This window comes from Leucopleurus acutus (genome assembly GCF_964270905.1).
Source record: "Leucopleurus acutus genome assembly, chromosome: 1".
NCBI lineage: Eukaryota > Metazoa > Chordata > Mammalia > Artiodactyla > Delphinidae > Leucopleurus > Leucopleurus acutus.
Genome location: NC_139142.1, coordinates 128,863,877 through 128,884,183, shown reverse-complemented (window position 1 = coordinate 128,884,183; position 20,307 = coordinate 128,863,877). Strand labels below are relative to the sequence as shown.

Genomic DNA, 20,307 nt, shown 5'->3' with positions numbered 1-20,307 from the left:
GCAGGGCTTCTTTCTAGTTGTGGAGCACAGGCTCAGTAGTTGCAGCGCACGGGCTTAGTTGCCTTGTGGCATGTGGGATCTTAGTTCCCTGACCAGGGATCAAACAGGTGTCCCCTGCATTGCAAGCCAGATTCTTTTTTTTTTTTTTAATTTATTTATTTTTGGCTGTGTTGGGTCTTCATTGCTGCACGCGGGCTTTCTCTAGTTGCGGCGAGCGGGGGCTACTCTTCATTGCGGTGCACGGGCTTCTCATTGCAGTGGCTTCTCTTTGTTGTGGAGCATGGGCTCTAGGCACGCGAGTTTCAGTAGTTGTGACACACGGGCTCAGTAGCTGTGGCTCGCGGGCTCTAGAGCACAGGCTCAGTAGTTGTGGCACACGGGCTTAGTTGCTCCGTGGCATGTGGTATCTTCCCAGACCATGGCTTGAACCTGTGTCCCCTGCATTGGCAGGGGGATTCTTAACCACTGGACCACCAGGGAAGTCCCCAGGATATATTTTTAAATGAAAAGAAAATATGAGATTATAAACTGTTAGGTATTTTATTTTTATAAAATATATGCTATTTTTATAGTTATATGTATACAAAAATCTGAAAGGATATACATAAATGTGATAATAGTGACTACCCTGCTTGCCTTATCTGAGTTTCTAATGTTTCAGCAATAAGAATAGATAATTCATGAGATGGGGATTAAAAAGTCAAATAGTAGAATGGCTTACTCAAAAACAAAGCAAATACTGACCAAACTTATTTAAACAATAAAGTTAGTGAAATGAAAAAGAAACTAAAGATTGCAAAACCACATAACTGTATACGATTTCAAATCATTTTCTGCCACCCTGTGGAGAATACTACTCATTGCAGGACATGGAACTATGAAAAATCTAACTGAAGATGAAATTGTTGTCTAGGGGCATGGCCCAAGAAGTTGTTTAAAGGTCGGTTTACCAGGGCTTCCCTGGTGGTGCAGTGGTTACGAATCTGTTTGCCAGTGTAGGGGACACGGGTTCAAGCCCTGGTCCAGGAAGATCCTACGTGCCACAGAGCATCTAAGCCCATGCGCCACAACTACTTAGTCTGCGCTCTAGAGCCCGCAAGCCACAACTACTGAGCCCGCATGCTACAACTACTGAAGCCCGCACGCCTAAAGCCCTGCTCCGAAACAAGAGAAGTCACCGCCATGAGAAGCCCGCGCACCTCAGCGAAGAGTAGCCCCCGCTCGCCACAACTAGAGAAAGCCCGTGCACAGCGAAGACCCAATGCGTCGAAAAATAAATTAAATAAATACACTTATTTTAAAAAGCCCTCTGTTTATTAGTTGATCAGTTTTGTTTGTTCACTGTGCCAGCTATTTAACAAAATTGATAGGAGGAAAATAATAATACCTAACACATATATAATTCCAAAGCTGTTCACTGTTCCAATATACATAGGACTTTATGTCACAAAGATCCTATGAAGTAGGTATTACTTTTTCCCTATTTTATAGATGAGACACAGAGAGTTTAACCCCCTGCTAGCGGTAAATGTTGCCAAAGCAATGTAAACCCGCGAGCTGCATTTTGGGTCAATGATTTAAATATTTGAGCTTTTCAGTTCCCTCAAACCCCACCATTCCATAATGCCTTACCCAAAGGGTTGACTGCTGGGCCTTTGCAGGGATTTAGTGTTTGGGATTTAAGAGGGATCATTACATTCTCCAAATTAATCTTAGTTCCTTGAAGGTGTAGAGCAGTGTTGCTACTCAAAATAATGGCCCATTGATCTGAGCCCTTCAGAGAACTGTTTGTTACTGGTCCACAGCGAGATAGGTAGTACAGAAATTGAGAATAAGTGTTTAGGAAACTTTACGGCAATTTTGCAGGTAATTTTATGGCTGTTGACTAATGATAAAATGTTTCTAATTTTTTATCTTACCAAAGCATGGTCCACAATTAATTGGAAATTTGTAAAAATAATAAGTTGATCGTTCTCTACATATACTTTTGTAAGCAGATACGGTAGCGGGTCCCTGAAGAAAAAGAACTAGATCCAGCTTTTTTGACATAAGAGAAGCCATTTTAGGCCTAAGCCATTTTGTGATCCAAGCCTGGCCACAATGCTTGCCATTGAACAGGTGTCAGTAATAAGGATCTTAAAGGAACAAAAGAACAAATGACCGTTATCTGGCAAGAGAAGAAACAATAGCAAAGATAATACATCAGTTGTGAAGACTCCCAGCTCCGTTTCAATGGTGAAGATTAGCCGGAAGCACTCAACCACCAGATCAACTGGAACCTAAGAGATGATGATGTTGACCTTTTCTCAGCCTCAAGTGACTTCAGTCAACTAAAGCTTGGACTCCGTCAACCTTTACCCCAATTCTATGCCGCAGTCTCCTCTGCTCAAGCCCCTTCATGACTGTGCATGAACCCTTAGCTTAAAACTTCCCTAAGTTCTCTGCTTGGCAGACACTGCTTTGGGAGAGATTCCCCAGCTTCCTCCTTATTTGGTGCCAGTAATAAATACTTCCTTCTCCTGATCTTTACCTTGGTTGTCTTTTGGCTCAACTCCCTCTAAGAGGTGAACCCAATTTTCTGGTAACAATTTGAAAAGCACTGTTATATATATAAAGCTGTTCGCCCGGGACAATTTTACCAAACTCTAAGGATTTCTTCTGAGGTTAACTTCCCCAGTGAGACATCTGATATTTTTCCTCCTCTTTTTGCATCTATTTTATTATAGAGCGCTATCATAATGATCAGTAAAGCAAACATAAAGAATATAAAAATGGCTCCTTGAGACTCGAGGGCGGCGGTCCTGCGCCGGGCGAGGAAGCGCCGGTAGCCTCTCAAGGGCCGCAGGGTTGTGTAACAGGTCGCCCGCCGGACAGAAATGCTTGACAGCCCCGCGGGCCAAGTCGCGGGCGCCTGCGCGCAGGCATTAGCTCCTCCCTCCCTGCCTTCCACCCAACGGCTGAGGGTGTGGTCGGGAGAAGGAGCCCTGAGGCTTCCCGAAGACGCCACGGCTCCGCCTCGGCTTCCGCCAGCTGCGGCGTCTGGAGAAGGTCGGGATGTTGTCACTTCCTCCGGAGCAGCTCTCTGCATCCGGGTCGGCTGTTGCCGCTGTGGCTGAGGGACCGGGCCCGGGTCTCACCGTCGGAGGGGAGCGGGCTCCGCTCGGCGCTACCTTCTGCGACCTGGCCGTCAGCCCTGCGTCGCCGGCCTGGAGGGGCGAAGAAGACGAGGAGGCCAAGGGTTCCTCCGGGGTCAGTGCGAGTCGGGAAGGCTGGGCACGGCGGGTCTGAGCTGGGAACAGTCCTGGGGTGGACGGGGGGGACGTCCGAGGGGCGCGTATCCCGGACCGCCCGACAAGGGAAGCACAGAGCGGTATCCGCTGTAGGAGGCGCCGCGGAAACTGCCCGGAGGCACTTCCCGGATCCCCGCCCCGCTTAGGCCCCCGCCCTTGGCCAGGCTTCTGATTGCTTTTTGCCACCCTTGCGTCCCCCCTTCTCCCACCCCTTTTCCGTTTGTAGGGGTGGTGCTCTCTTCTCTGCCCCTCTGCACATCCCCCACTCTGGGGGCACGTTGGTCCCTTGTTTGTCACCAGCGTTGGTCCTGGTGCAGAACAAAGAAACTTGGATGTCTAATGTGCTCCACATCCTCCGGGAATATAGACACGGAAGCGGCATCTGTAATCAGGGCTTTAATGGACCTTGATATGTGAAAAGCCCAGTTCCTGCGTGGATTCAGACACTGCCTTTTACTTCCGTACCTGGCAAAAGTGGTTTGAGTTTCTTGATGCCCCTGGAGATCTACTAGAGCAACTCCTATTAAATCAGAAATGTATTTGGGTCTGATACGTTGCTTTGAAACCCCCTTGGTCTTCCCTGTTCTGGGCAGCTCTTTGAGAGCACGGCTTTTGTCATCTAGGTAGTCGAAGCGCCTTGCATGTAGTTAGTTTAATGAAGTGTGATTGTGTTTTGGTGGTGGGTTTTTTTTTTCGGAGTTTTAAAAAAAGGCTATTTCTCCTAATGCTTAATTACTTAATTTTTTAAATCTATTTTTTCTCTAAAATTATATAAGAATTTCTGCCATTTGTAAATGGGTGTTGTTTCCTCAAAATTATAACTGAAGTTACCGTGTCTAGTTACCCTACAGACTATTTTCTTACGATTTTGCATATCTTCTCCTTAGTTCTTATCATTTTACATTTTCTCCACACAATCTTTTTGATTTTCATGATCTCCTCTATTGCAGCCTAATATTGTTGGGTTTAGACAGGAAGTATGACAGGTCCACTTCTGCAAACATGGGGCTTGAACTAGATCATCATAAGTCTGTGCTATTGTAGTCTTTAGGCATTACAGGACCTTTGAAGCTAAGTGTAGCCATATCTGGCATTGCAGGCTTATTCTGTAGAAAGTTGCCAGTGAACTGGAGGCGGTGTACTGTATTAGAAACAGTCTAGGTCTAATCTGGAAACCAGAATGTAGTGTTATTTGCCTCATATATAAGATAAAATGGGTGTAATAACATCAGTGTTTTATACGACACAAAGTTTTTGGGTGGGACGCATGGGATGATGGATGTACAAGTGGTTAGTAAAGGGGAAAAGCACTCTTTAGGAAAGTAGTTCTCTTCCTTCTGGTGTAATGCTCGTAGAAGGAGCAGTAGTGGAGAAAGGCATCTAAAAAAGGAAGTATATGTGTAGCCAGATCCGATAATTTAACCTTGGCTGATAGTGGATCAAAAAATGCCATGTGAAGTTTGCATCCTATAAAGCAGAGTGCTAGTATAATGTGATGATAATAATATTCCAAAGTTATAATTTTATGTTACATCCAATATTTGTAACTCCACAGAAAAGTGTTACAGATCAGTTTTTAGACTTTAATCTTCTTAAAGGTCTCAGAGCATTTCCAGTACGTTCTGCATACTGATAATATAATGTACCTTGTATAGTTGGAATAATTACCCTGTGCTTTATTGTCACAGTTTTGAGAAACAGCACTATTGTAATTTCTCTTGAATTTTGTGTTAACATTTCTGATAGGGTGTCACATTTAATTGAGATATATAATTGACATGACATTTTTTTAGTTTCAGGTGTACAACATCATGATTCGATATTTGAATATATTGCAAAATGATCACCACAATACGTCTACTTAACATCCACACTTAGTTACAAATTTTTTTTTCTTGTGATGAGGACTTTTAATATTTACTCTCTCAGCAGCTTGTATATATCTAATACATTTTTATTAATTATACTCACTATGCTGTACATTACATTTCCAGGACTGACTTATTTTATAGCTGGAAGTTTGTACCTTTTGACCCCCTTCATCCATTTTACCCACCTCCCACCCCACGACCTCTGGCAACCACCAGTATGTTCTCTGTATCTATGAGCTTGGTTTTGGGGGGGTTGGGTTTTTTTCTGTTTTTTTGTTTTTTGGGTTTTTTTTTTAAAGATTCTACACATAAGTGAGATCATATGGTGTTCGTCTTTCTCTGTCTGACTTATGTTACTTAGCATAATGCCCTCAGGGTCCATCCATGTTGTTGCAAATGGCAGAGTTTTTTTTAAATAGCTGAATAATATTCCTTTGTGTGCGTGTGTGTATGTGTGTGTGTGTGTGTGTGTGTATTCATCGATGGACACTTAGGTTGCTTGCATATGTTGGTTATTGTAAATAATGCTGCTGTGAATGTGAGGGTACAGATATCTTTTCCAGTTAACGTTTTCATTTTCTTCCGATAAATACCCAAAAGTGGAATTGCTGGATCATATGGGAGTTCTGTTTTTAATTTTTTGAGGAACCTCCTTACTGTTTTCCGTAGTGGCTGCACCAGTTTACATTCCCATCAAGGATCCCCTTTTCTCCTCATCCTCGCTAACATTTGTTATTTCTGGTCTTTTAGATAATAGCCGTCCTAAAGTGTGAGGCGATATGATATCTTTGTGTCATTTCATTCTTAAAAACCTGCATGACTCTGCTCTCAAGGAAACAATGACAAGCATATAGGATTTTTACAGGTGTTTTGGTGACCTTCCTAAACACATAGGCTGGGCCTAAAGTATTTTCTTGTAGTGCTACCAGCATTGCCAGCTTCACAGGAAAAAGTGAACATAAATATTTAGAATGAAGCCTTTTCCTTTAAATGGGGATGTGAAAGCCTTGCCTAAGCATTTCCTTTTGCCAGATTGATTTCAGCATACATGTTGGTTATTAGCACCTATTCCAGCATCTAGGTTAAACTACATAATAGTAAAGTTGTCATGTAAAATTGTAAGTTATAATTCAGGCAGTTCTAAATATGATCTTAATATTCAATTCTTGCTTATATTGTTAGGCTGCATGGGGAAATCCCCGTTTTCATCCTGGTTGAATTTACCACCGCACCTCACTGAGGTCAGCTACTGTTTTTGAATTTGTCTCTGTGACCTCCACTGCTAACTGGCATAAGTAATGATGTACCACCACTACCACACATTTGTTGAGAAATCAGGGTATTCCTGTTGCATTTGGTTATTTTAACAGTTGGCATCTTAAAGTGTTACTTCCCCATTCTGATTTACCAAATCAATGAACAAAAAACGGGAAACAGCCACGATTAACTTGTGAATCAGCAGCATCCTGATTTCCTTCAGAGTAGTTGTGCTTATGTTGCTCCTGTCTTGTTTCCTGTTCTTACAGCTGCTGATAATGTGCTTCTAAGAACAGTCCTCTCTCTGTCATTTAAACTTTACCTAGTGTACTTTTCCCCTAAAATTTGTGATGAAATGGTTAAGAGTGAATCTGTATTTCTCTCTCCTCCTAGGTTTCGTTTAACTAGCTTAATTAATTATCCCCAAACTAAATATCCATGTCCATATGCTGGGGTGTATTAACATCACATGACTCAATGATATTAAAGTAAAAGTTGAATGAATCAGCTAAATGAGCTGACAGACTGGCTGCCTGTGTCTAGAGAAGTATTTTCACGTGGTTGACTTGTTCAAGTGGTAAAGCAGCTAAAAGACATGGTTTATCTTTTAGAATTTCACAGGGTATGTATTTTCTCTTACAAACAAGGAATAATTTTACCAACAGAAATAGACACTGCTTGTATGTAGGTTGCCCCAAATATTTTCACTACTCTTTTTGAGGGGTAAAACTAAACAGGGAGACTATTTATGTAGTTTAATTAGAAAAAAAAACTTAACAGGTTGAGCAAAACAAATGGTTACTATTCAGTGTTAAACCTTACAATTAAATGTTTATTTTTAAATTTAACTAATGTTTAAAGACCCATTATGTGCCGGACACTGTGCTAGATGTTGGGAGTATAGTGGTAGCAACTTCCAGTCACCGCTTATATTTTTGAAATATTAAATGTTTTTCTGAGTATGTGGGGTATTTGAAAAAAACACTCAGAACATCCTATTATTTTTCCAACACCCAGTAAAAATGTGAAACTAAATAATGAAAGCTCTGATTATTAAATCTAGGAAAAAACATTAATTCACTTCATAGTGAGTATCAAAGATTTGAAAAAACACTGAGAAGTGTAATGAATTTAAAAGTTGAGGGACTTCCCTGGTGGCACAGTGGTTAAGAATCCGTCTGCCAGTGCAGGGGACATGGGTTCGATCCCTGGTCTGGGAAGATCCCACATGCCGTGGAGTAACCAAGCCCGTGTGCCGCAAGTACTGAGCCTGCGCTCTAGAGCCTGTGAGCCACAACTCCTGAAGCCCTTGCTCTGCAACAAGAAAAGCCACTGCAATGAGAAGCCCGCACACCTCAACGAAGAGTAGCTGCCGCTCACTGCAACTGGAGAAAGCCCGTGCGCAGGAATGAAGACCCAATGCAGCCAAAAAAGAAAAAAAGTTATAAAAGTTGGAATAGACTGTCAGTTTTCAACCTTAAGTAATAGAATGCTGCACTCTCACTTGAACATGAATTCTAGAGTAATAAGTATTAAGTATTTGGGTTTTATTGATCATAATTTGGGGGTCTTTTCTAATAATTCTGTGTTCTAAATAGAAAATTATTTGTTAAAGTAGGTATCCCTTTTTTGTTTGTTTTCCTCTCTACAGAGAGTAAGAGTTGCTGTCAGAGAACAGTCTATGAAGTGGTCTTTGAAGGTGTGTCAGATTACTTTATAGGTTATGTATCAGAAGCAGAGAAACTGCTAAATAAGTCAAGATTATTATATTTTAAGTGTGTTTTCCATTCATTTCTCAAAATTGCCTGGCTCAGTTTTTCCCGGAGAATTAAAAATGCCTTACTCCTATGTATAAATTAACTGACTTTTCCCAGCAAACATGTTGGTGAAGAAAAGACAGCATTTGCTTTTTTCTATTTGCAAGTGGTTCCTCAACAATTTAGACCTTTTGAGAATGTTTGAAATCTCTTGAGCATAAGTAAGAATTCAAACTGGGAAAAGAGCCTCCCAGTCTTGGCAGAGATATGAATGTAGTTTATTATGTGAAATCTAACACTTTAGAAAATTTCCAATGTAATTTTGTTGTTGTTGTTCTGGAACATAATGGTTTTTTGGTACAACTTTGTGTATCTTTTGAATGTTGTAATGACACAGCAGATAAGGCAACCATAAAATATGACCACAATTTATACATACATGGTTTTAAAAGTTAAATAATTTAGAAGGATTTACCATGAATAGCATCTTCTCCCCCTCCCACCTTATTTCTTCTTCCACTGTTGTCAACCACTTTTAACTTTGTTTTAAAACTGCTAGTGATAACTAGTAATACTTTCTATCTCTTAAGACATCTATGTTTTACTTCGTTTTTAAAAGATAACTTTAGACATCTATTGACTTACTCTAATGTAAGTGAACTAAATATTCCGTTTATACCTCTTGCCCCCTAAAGTTGTCACGATTTTTGTTGCACTGTTAACCAGTTGATCTTAACGACTTCTTAAATAATATACTTAAACCTGTATTTCTTATTCCATCAACCATACCAAACTCTAGATCCTTCATTTTGTAAACTGAGGATAGTAACACCCACATCCTTTCTTGGAAAAACTGAAACTAAGTTAAAACATGGAGTTGCGTGAATAGAAATATTCACCAAATTCAGTGTCTGAAAACTCATGCTAAACTACATGAGAAAAGCTTGTTATAGATATGAAGCAAATCAGAACGTAGCATAATTCATTTACTGGACAGGTACTGAATAGCCTTCTTTAAGTGGCTCAGGAATTATGTCATTGGAACTATAGAGAAGTAATATAAGAGACAGCACACCACTTGGACTCTGCTGAATCAAGTGAGTGTAAATGCTATTTACCTAGTGTTCAATTTCTAGAATTAACCTCTCTCCGAAGGACAGAAAGTTTAATTATGGGTGTAGAATAGAGCATATATTTATTTACTTTTATTATTTGTGCCCCCCATTCCGCAAATTGCTTTTACATAATTTACAGTACCTAATAAATTTTAAATCATGTCCTGGGGCACACATGCATATATGCAAATGGAAGCAGGTACTTCACTGCACAATACCCTTATTACAAACAGTAATTACTGGAATATATACACTCTGTTTTCTGTTCTAATTCTTGGGGGAAAAAAGTTGTAGTTGCAACCAACTAAATTTATTTCATGATCAGGGTGGAAGTATGAACTAAGGTATAAGATTATTGCATCTTTTCAGCAGATAAAGTGAAAAATAAGCCTATAAATTTTTTTTTCGTTTTTTACAGGACCTTGGCTCTCTGGGTTATCAGGAGCTTGTAGTTGACATTGAGTCCAGGCTGAGGATGGAAGGTGTTGAACTTAAGGAAGAATGGCAAGATGAAGATTTTCCAATGTGAGCAATGCTTTTAAATGAAAACAAGTAAACAAAACTTCACAGTTTCTTTATTGAGATGTCACTTACTACAGGGGTCCCCAACCCCCAGGCCACGGACCACTACTGGTCTGTGGCCTGTTAGGAACCCGGCCACACAGCAGGAGGTGAGCGGAGGGAGAGTGAGTGAAGCTTCATCTGCCGCTTCAGTGCCGCTCCATCACTCGCATTCCCGCCTGAACCATCCCCCCACTGCCCCTCTGTCTGTGGAAGAATTGTCTTCCATGAAACCGGTCCCTGGTGCCGAAAAGGTTGGGGATTGCTGACTTACTAAATGAATATCAGGCTTCTTAAAGAAACCCAGTGTTGCAAAGTATTCATTTAATACTGGTAATAAGAGTCTGAGGGGTTTCTAGGGGAAGATGGTCTTTAGAAGTCTATAGGAATTGTTAAGTTGTATGCTTTTATTTTGAGAAAAAGCTTGTTAAGTAACCAAGGAAGAGCTTTCTAGGTTATCTGGCGAGCTACCTTGACACATTTGCATTTGTGTTTACAATTGTATTGGCACCAGTTGGGTTAAGAGAAAAAGAGCAAAGGCAGACTTTATATTTAAGTGATGCTTCCATGCCATCTTGGTCAGAAGACCATCCCAGTGCATAAGAAGGTTCCTTAGCAGTTGGAATATGGACAGCTGGTGAGAGTACTGAGTCATTGCATAGCATAGCATGATAAAAGTAATAAATGCAGAGCTCAAAATATGTAATCATCATTACCATATTCCCATTGTGAGTGACAATTCAGCTTCATTATGCATTGTATCATGCATCACATTAAATTCATGCATTTGAAATATATTTGTTTTGTAGATTAATGATTTTTTAATTTGTTTTGTAGTTGTATTTAAGAGCAGTTACATAAGGAATATATATCTACTTTTATGTGTTGTTTATGTAAATATGTCAGTCAATTCAGACAGTCTGAAAATTTTCTTTGACAGTGGTTTGTAAATTACTAAACCTTAAGAAACATTGGTTTATTCAGTTTTCCACATAATTGTTTCTATAAGCTATTTTAATAGATCTTTGAACTTCAAAAAATTTTTTTTAAATTTCTGGGTTAAAAATTGTGTCTGTGTGTTCTAGACCTTTACCGGAAGATGATAGTATTGAAGCAGATATATTAGCTGTAACTGGACCAGAGAGTCAGCCTGGTAAGAACTTGACACTTAGTGATAGACTTTAACTGTGCTATTTTTTGAACACATTTCTTTGTCAAGATAAAAAATATACTCAGTTTTTATTCCATCATAGGGTGCCAAAGGGTAATTTGAATGTTTAGGAAAGCGTTTTTGGATTGCTTTGGAATACTTTCCAGAAATATACCTTTGGGTTTTAGAAATTTCAACCATAAAGGGGTGAGAGGAGATCGTTTTTAATAGTAAAAGGTGACTATAAGGTCTGCTGCTGTTATTTAAAAAGGCATATCCTTGCTGAGATGTGTCATCTTGCTGTGATACAGAAGCAATAGTGATCAAAATCCAGAGTTTGTAAATAAGTGCTTTGGAATTGTGTTTAATTAATGTTATTTTCTCAAGAATAAAGTGATTAAAGTTTTTCTCTTATTCAGTTTATACATCTAAGCATTTTTTCTAAATATATCTTTCACTTTTTTTTTTTTTTTTTACCCATTCCAGGCTCACTAGAAGTTAATGGCAATAAAGTGAGAAAGAAACTAATGGCTCCTGACATTAGCCTAACCCTGGATCCTAGTGATGGCTCTGTGTGGTCAGATGATTTGGATGAAAGCGGGGAGATTGACTTAGATGACTTAGATACACCATCGGAGGACAGTAATGAATTTGAGTGGGAAGGTAAGAGTTTCATTATTTTTACCTGACTTTTATTAATGAATGTTCGTGTTTATATACGTACATAGTAGCATTTTCATATTAGGATAATTGGAAAAACTTAAAACTTGATCATGAACCAGCTAAGGGATTTTGTTGAAAAAATCAGTGGCTAAGGGATTTTGTTGAAATGTTATACTTTCTAAAGTTCATATATTTGTTGCAAAGATATGAAATTCGGCTAAACACTGAATACGATGGCTTTCAAAACTGTTTATAGTAGATTACACATGTGGCTCTATTTTTTTCTTAATTGCCCAATGCTGTAAACGTACGTTTTTCCATGTTGCTCCCAATATTGCTTGATAATTATGGCATGTTCTTTTATTCAGTAGATAACTAAGAAGAAAAGCTTTGAAGAAACTTATGCTTTAGGGAATGTGCTAAAAGTAGTTAAGAATTTGCAGAGAGGGAGTTCTGAAGGGAGTGTTTTTTTTTTGAGGATGTTTTTTTTTTAAAATAGGTTTGCCTGATAGTGCTGCACTTTGTAAACAACTACCTTGAATTAATGTATTCTCCTAGCCTCCACCCTTATATTCTTTATCATTAGTTATTTGGAATTGAAAGGAATTGGCATGTGTTTTGCTTTGCATGCTTTCTTTAATTAGATAATTGCTGTCTACAGTATCTTTATAGTTGTTAATAATTTATATATGTTTAGTTCATCTTTAAAGTGATTTTTATTTCAAAGCAGTGTTTATCACTAGGTATGTTATCTGCAGTAAAGAGTAAGATCCTTAATGTGCTGTTATCTTCTGTTCCTTTTTTCTTCCCTGTTTCACTGGTTCAATGTTCAATCCGGTAATAAGCAATATTTTATAAAGATACTGAAATAGTTTTCTGCCTATGTGTTTTGTCTCTTCTTTCTTTAATGCTGCTGTAGTCATTTCCTGGAAGGATATTTTCCGTTAACAGCTTTGTCTTGGAAACAAACAACTAACATACAGTAGGTTTCCCCTTCCCCCATCTTTTGGTAAGGACTATGATACTAAAATTTCGAAAATCATTGCTTCATTAAAAATCAGCTAAAGTGCAATCTTAAAATGTAAATTATACCTAATCATTGGTGCTTGTGCTTTGACTAATGTCAATTTAAAATAGACTTTTGCATGTACACTTCAGAATATTATGAATAATTTTCTGCTTTATAAGACTGATCAAATGAGAAATAATCATTGACTCGTTAACCACTTTCTATCTGGTATTATAATGTTTGGGGAATAATTTATGTGCTCAACAACAAAAAACATTGGCTCCCAGAGAGTTGCTTTAAGTAACCTATAGTGGTAGCTGTCTGTCAAGGACAGTGTTGTAAATAGAATCTGGAAAGGCATTGTAGGGCCAGTGTACTAAGATTTTGATGGCTGTGTGAATTAACGTTTCTGAATTTGTGGATGTACGTTGTACTGCGATTAGGTCCTTTCTGAATTAAGCAATTCAAAAAAAGTTAAAGAACCATGATTTCCAAAAAACAAAATGGCCTTTTATCAAGAATAAGCCTTTTCCTCTATTACAGAAGAAATATTTAAAATTCCACACACAGGGAACTCTGCTCAGTATTATGTAAGAACCTAAATGGGAAAAGGGTCACTTTGCTGTACACCTGAAACTATCGCAACATTGTTAATCAACTATACTCCAATATAAAATAAAAAGTTAAAAAATAAATAAAATTCCACAGAAGGTACAATAAAAAAAATTCTCTGAACAATCTAATTCGATAGTAAAGTGGTTAACATGTAATTTGATTTTTATTTTATAAATAACAATCTGTGATTCAAAAACCTTTTATTTTGACAGATGATCTTCCAAAACCCAAGACTACTGAAGTTATTAGGAAAGGCTCGATTACTGAATATACAGCAGCAGAGGAAAAAGAAGATGGACGACGCTGGCGCATGTTCAGAATTGGAGAACAGGACCACAGGGTTGATATGAAAGCAATTGAACCCTATAAAAAAGTTATTAGCCATGGAGGTAATGGTTACCAAAGATGTTTTAGATTTTTTAATACAATATCAGAAATCTGAATGCTTAAGAGAATCTCTCCTTTGAGGTATTACATAATTTTGAAAGCATAATAAACATCATGTTCTTTTAGAAATGTAACAGGTTTGAAGTAAAAGGCTAAGCCAACATTTAAAAATTGTTAACACGTGCATACAGTAAGTTCAAAAGGTGTAAGAGTGTACGGTGAAAACTGTCTCCTTCCACCCTTATCCCTAGACACCCCTAAACTGGGACTTTCTCCCTTTTTTATCCATTTATAATTTATATACAGTGAGCTACTCTAATCCTTTTTTTGTAGCATTTGTATATTCCTTTTTTTTCTACCTTAATTGAGATAAAACTGACAAAGTGTGTAAGTTTAATGTGTAAAATATGTTGATTTGATATGTTATATATATATTTTCTTTTAATTTTAATATTTATTTAGTTATTTGGCCACCTCGGGTCTTACTTGCGGCACGTGGGATCTTTTGTTGCAGCACGTGGGCTCTTTCGTTGCAATGTGGGCTTCTCTTTAGTTGTGGCCCTCGGGCTCAGTTGTGGCATGTGGGCTTTAGAGCGCGCAGGCTTAGTTGCCCCACGGCATGTGGGATCTTAATTCCCCAACCAGGGATTGAAAATGCGTCCCCTGCATTGGAAGGTGGATTCTTTTTTTTCTTTTTCTTTCTTTTTTTTAAAAAAAGTTTTATTTGTTATTTATTTTGTTTATTTTTGGCTGCATTGGGTCTTAGTTGTGGCACGCGGGATCATTCGTTGCAGTGCGTGGGCTTCTCTCTAGCAGTGGCGTGCAGGTTTTCTCTTCTCTAGTTGTGGTGAGCAGGCTCCAGAGCGCCTGGGCTCTGTAGTTGTGGCACGCAGGTTCCAGAGCACATGGGCTCTGTAGTTTGCGGCACGCAGACTCTCTAGTTGAGGCACGCGGATTGCCCCGCAGCATGTGGGATCCTACTTCACTGACCAGGGATCAAACCCAAGTCCCCTGAATTGTAAGGTGGATTCTTTACCACTGGACCACCAGGGAAGTCCCTGGAAGGCGGATTCTTAACCAGTGGACCATCAGGAAAGTCCTTGACACATTATATACTGCGAGTGATTGCTACCATAGCATTTGCTAACACCTGTATCACATCACATAATTACCATTTCTTTTTTGTGGTGGGAACATTTAAGGTCTAGTCTACTCTTTTAGCAACTTTCAAGTACATAATACAGTATTGTTAACTATAGTCACTATTGGTACATTAATCCCCAGAAATTATTCATCTTCTAACTCAAAGTTTTTACTTTGATCAACATCTCCCCTTTACCCCCAGCCCCTGGTAACCACCATTTTAGTCTCGGTTTCTGTGAGTTCAGCTATTTTAGATTTCAGATACAAGTGACATACAGTATTTGTCATTCTTCTGTCTGACTTATTTCACAAGAAATGCTCTAATCTTAAGTGTACAGTTCACTGAATTTTGATGAATGCCCATAGAACTATATACACTTAAAATCTACACCCCCAGACAGACAGAACATTTTCATTGCCCCAGAAAATTCTCTGGTTCTCCCTCTCAATGAATACCCTCTCTCCAATAACCACTATTCTAATGCCTACCCCGTGATTAGTTTTGCTTGTTAAAGAATTTCATGTAACTGGAATCATAGTTTACACTCTGTCTACTTTCACTCAGCATAATGATTTTGACATTTATCCATGTTGTTGCATGTATCCATAGTTCATTCCTTGTTACTGCCGGTTTGCTTATCCATCACTATTTTGATGGCCTTGTGAGTTATTTTCCAGTTTGAGCTATTATGATTAAAACTGCTGTGAACACTTTTTTTTTTGTCTTTGCCATTCATTTGTTTTTGGCGGTGGGGGGAGCTGTGTTGGGCTGCACACAGGTTTCTTTCGTTGCTGCGCGCAGGCTTTCTCTAGTTGCAGCGAGTGGGGGCTACTTTTCGTTACAGTACACAGGCTTTTCGCTGTGGTGGCTTCTCTTGTTGTGGAGCACGGGCTCCAGGCACGGGGGCTTCAGTAGTTGCGGCTCGCGGGCTCTAGAGCGCAGGCTCAGTAGTTGTGGCGCATGGGCTTAGTTGCTCTGCAGCATGTGGGATCTTCCAGGACCAGGGATCAAACCCGTGTTCCCTGCATTGGAAGATGGATTCTTAACCACTGCACCACCAGGGAAGTCCCCTGTGAACGTTCTTATACTCTTTTGCGCTTATAAATACAACCTGGCCCTTTAAAATATGAATCTTAATTTGCCTTAAAACCCTGAACAAATCATTTAGCTTTAACACAAAGTAGACAGTTCATTCCACATTTTTTTTGGAACACCCACTTTGCATATTTATGGAATATATAAAAATAAGGCTTTGTTCCTTAAGAAATTTACAAGTCAAATAGGAAAAGCTATGAAGTGCAGTTATAACATCTATCAGTCTGACTGTCTTGTATGTAGAAGTTTACATAGTCACTGTGTAAATAGCACCAGAATGTTAGTGGTAGTCAAAATACAACTCTATAGAGCATGTCATACTACCTGAAATCCTCCTAATTCAGGACAGGGGGCCACATAGGTCAAGCAGATTGGTTTTTTCACATAGTCGTTTCTGCTTAATTTACTCTCTGCCAAATGCATTCTGTTTATTTCTGTAGTCTTCATTCATCTGAAAGCAAATCTCTTGAATATTTGCAGTTACATTATTCTGCCTAATTTAGTCTTACTCAGTGAAGAAAACAGGATAATATGGATCACGAAGTCCACAGACATGTATTAATTCATCTAGTTCATTGGAAGCAAGTTGTGAGACTGCCTCATTGTTTAAACCTAATATTTTTGAGAAATAGCACTTTATTTTTTTAGGAGAACATAATTAGGGCCATTTTATCCTATTGAGTTACCACAAGGTGTTTTGTGACTAAGGGATTAAGAAAGGTAGTGAATATTCTAATGTACTTGAAATGTTCCTTTTTAGTGCATGTTTGTAAACAATAGGAATGAAAATTAAAGCGGAAGCATTTGTTGCTGGTTACAGCTTAATATCTATATGAGAATTAAAACATTTATATTTTAGAGATTGTAATTAAAACGTATATTTTAGTGCTGTTTTTCTTCACTTAGACTTAGGTCAGACATAATCTTTTCTTTTTAATACCCTAAAAGCTACAAAATGCTAGACATCGTTGAATGTAAAACTATTTTTTAAAGAGCAACTACTTTAAGCAGAAGTTGCATAAGAATGTTTTATTGCAGATGTTGTATCTGGTTGGATTATTATCTACTTGCTAAAATAAGGCAGCTTTCTGAGTATGCTAATTTAAGTGGGTTTCTGGTTTTTATGGCCACTCTTTCCTCTTGAAATTTTATTGTTCTCTTTTTGAGAAGAGAGGATTTAAAGAGCTCTGTAAGACTATACAGGGTCAGAACAAAAAAACCCATACTTTTTGATTCAGAAATGTGTGGAACATGCACCACTATAATTTATCAACCATAAATGATATCCCCTGAAACATCTTCAGAGTATAATCATGTTGGTTTCTTTTTCAGGATATTATGGGGATGGATTAAATGCCATTGTTGTGTTTGCTGTCTGTTTTATGCCTGAAAGTGGTCAACCTAACTATAGATACCTGATGGACAATCTCTTTAAGTAAGTAGATCATCACAAAAATGTTTGGACAGAATTGAGTACATTAGATCTCCAGTTTAAGGAAGAGAACTTTATTTAGCTGGGTAGAAATTATTGTATTGGCCAAAAAGTTCATTCGGGTTTTTCTGTAAGATGTTACAGAAAAACCTGAGGGAACTTTTTGGCCAACCCAATATAAATAATCCTAGTTCTGATTCCTTACGTCTATCCCTTGGCATTATAAAAACTATCCATTTTCCAACTCAACAGAAGAATTGTCATTTTAAAACTGGAAGAGATACTACAGATTATGTGTTCCAACTTCATTTTACACTTGAGGACACATTAAGTGCTTTACTGGGGAAAATTTCAAACATATACAAAGGCAGAGAGAAGTATATTAACTCTTTGTTTAACAATCACCCAGTTCCACAATTATCAGTTTATACTTTATTCCCACAAATACCTCCCCATGGCATAATTTTGAAGCAAATCCCAGACATCATATCATTTATAAACATTTTAAGATGTATTTCTAAAAGAAAAGAACTTTTTTTCTTTAAATAACCATAATACCAACTAATGCTATTTTAAATTTTTGCTCTCACTGAAGGGGAGGGAAGGGAATTGCGTTATTTGGATAAGCTGGTTTGGTTCTGCATAGCAGTGTTTCTAAGACTTTATTTGTACAGGTACGTTATTGGCACTTTGGAGCTGTTAGTAGCAGAAAACTACATGATCGTTTATTTAAATGGTGCAACAACTCGAAGAAAAATGCCCAGTCTGGGATGGCTCAGGAAATGCTATCAACAAATTGATAGAAGGTATTGTAAATGCAAGTGGAAAGCTAGTCTGAATAATGTTTATTATGTCCTTATTAGATTAAATTTTATTTCTGTTGCCACTTAAAGTCACCATGTATTTCTTCAGAAATTACATTTATTAATTTCATAACAAGTTTCTATTTTCAAACTTATGAAATAGCTCTTTATTTCTCCTTTGTACCACATCAAACATTTTCCTATAATTTACATTTTGGGAAAGGATGGAGAATTTAGTACATTTCCTATTTTATTACATTCTGGATTTTGCCTCATTTATAGTGCTTAGTATATTTTGTTAGTTAAGATGCTTATTAACTATATACAAAACTATATTTTGTTAGTTAAGATGTAATCTTTCTTTGGAATGAGTTCGAGAAATGTATTCTCTTGGGAGTTAGTCATCCATGCTAACGAAAGGAATTTTGATCCTCTATTTGGTTTGATTTGACCACAGCTAATTCAAACTAGGTTTAATCAACTCAGATCCAGTAACAGGTTTCTCTTCATACCTGAACATGACATTGGCTGGTTCTTGTAATTTTTTTTTTTTTAATACTTAGTCATCACTGTAAGTGTGAAATATGATGATAAAAACAGCAGTTTTTATTTCATCATTTTAAGTTGTCTAGGATAATGCTTTTTTTTAATTTATTTATTTTTTTTTGCGGTACACGGGCCTCTCACTGTTGCGGTCTCTCCCGTTGCGGAGCACAGGCTCTGGATGCGCAGGCTCAGCGGCCATGGCTCACGGGCCCAGCCGCTCCGCAGCATGTGGGATCTTCCCGGACCAGGGCACGAACCCGTGTCGCCTGCATCGGCAGGCGGACTCTCAACCACTGCACCACCCGGGAAGCCCTAGGATAATGCTTTTAACTTTTAATCAAAATTTTAGACTCCATAAGAATACATTAGATCTGATTCATGTTGCCTGTTCCTGTGGTGATCTCTCCTCTCACCTTTCTGCCTGCCCAGTGCCTTTCATGGTGTTGAAGAAATTAATAACAGTTTCCCCTCCATCCTGAAAAATGAAAAGAGCTTACTTTTATATTCAGTATTGGCTTCTACCCCTGGTTGACAGTCTTGAAGACAAGTGAATGTATATTAGGAGACATTTAATAACAGGCTACACTGTGAACATAAATTTAGGCAAATGAAGTAGAGTTCATTTTGTGGCAGTGGGAAGGACCATTGGAATTCAGGAGTGCATTTTCTTTTGTTTGTTATCTTTTGTTGTCTTTAGGAATATCATATCCAAATGACAGCTCTTGAATGAGGATTTTTTCAATTTTTTGTATAGATTTGCACATACTTACTGATGTCTTAGCTTTTCTTCTAGCATTAGAATTTGTAGAACTTTAAAATTTTTCTTTTTCTTTTAAACTCCAGGTTACGGAAAAACCTAAAGTCTCTCATTATTGTACATCCCTCTTGGTTTATCAGAACACTTCTGGCTGTTACAAGACCATTTATTAGGTAATTTTCTGAGAACCATTGACTCTTAAAGAAACCCCCACAGACTCCTTGTATGAATTTCTTGTCAGTTCTGTTGGTCAGAAATATTAAGGTAATTATCTTTATTTCTTTCCATAGCTCAAAATTCAGCCAAAAAATTAGATACGTCTTTAATTTGGCAGAACTAGCGGAACTTGTCCCCATGGAATATGTTGGAATACCAGAATGCATAAAACAGTATGTTTTGTTTCATTTTTTTAATTGTATTGGATCTTTATATTTTGATGTGCAAGAGGTAAATATTTCAGTACCCATTCTTTCTCCCTTCATATATTATAATTATTTTATAACTGCTCTTGTTTTTATAACAAAGAAAAGGGGGAAGAAGACACTTTCCAACACTTTCCCCATAAGTCACCATTTTCTTCAGGCTATCAGTTGAGTAGGAGGAATTGTTTCTGGTTTGGTTCATTTATATTTTTAAAGATAGTTACAGTCTTAAGAGATGGTCTCTTGATTGGTTAGTACTAAGGAACATTCTCCAGACTTGAACATGCTGGTCTCCAAATTTGAGTAAGCTTGTCATGGCATCAAATAATATTATTAGGGAAGTAAAATATTTATATCTGTCTAATCTTAATACTTTCCAGTGGCTGGAGTTTGTTCTGTTTACCAAATTCACTTATCTAACTTCTAAAAGGAA

General features: G+C 38.0%; 1 protein-coding gene across 4 annotated transcripts in view; it reads left to right on the top strand.

Annotated features, from left to right (window-relative positions):
- Positions 1-3,102: 3,102 nt before the first annotated feature.
- BNIP2 (BCL2 interacting protein 2) overlaps positions 3,103-20,307 on the top strand; it is a 48,297-nt gene continuing 31,092 nt past the window's right edge. For 3 of the 4 annotated variants that reach the window (XM_082847749.1, XM_082847748.1, XM_082847750.1), the window contains exons 1-9: positions 3,161-3,249; positions 9,709-9,815; positions 10,937-11,004; positions 11,488-11,664; positions 13,501-13,677; positions 17,247-17,349; positions 18,021-18,152; positions 19,539-19,625; positions 19,743-19,841. In XM_082847749.1, coding sequence (XP_082703875.1) covers positions 9,766-9,815; positions 10,937-11,004; positions 11,488-11,664; positions 13,501-13,677; positions 17,247-17,349; positions 18,021-18,152; positions 19,539-19,625; positions 19,743-19,841 — 893 coding nt within the window. In that variant the 5' untranslated portion in view covers positions 3,161-3,249; positions 9,709-9,765. Of the gene's footprint in view, positions 3,250-9,708; positions 9,816-10,936; positions 11,005-11,487; positions 11,665-13,500; positions 13,678-17,246; positions 17,350-18,020; positions 18,153-19,538; positions 19,626-19,742; positions 20,208-20,307 lie in introns of those variants that run through there. The other variant, XM_082847751.1, reaches the window with a different exon arrangement.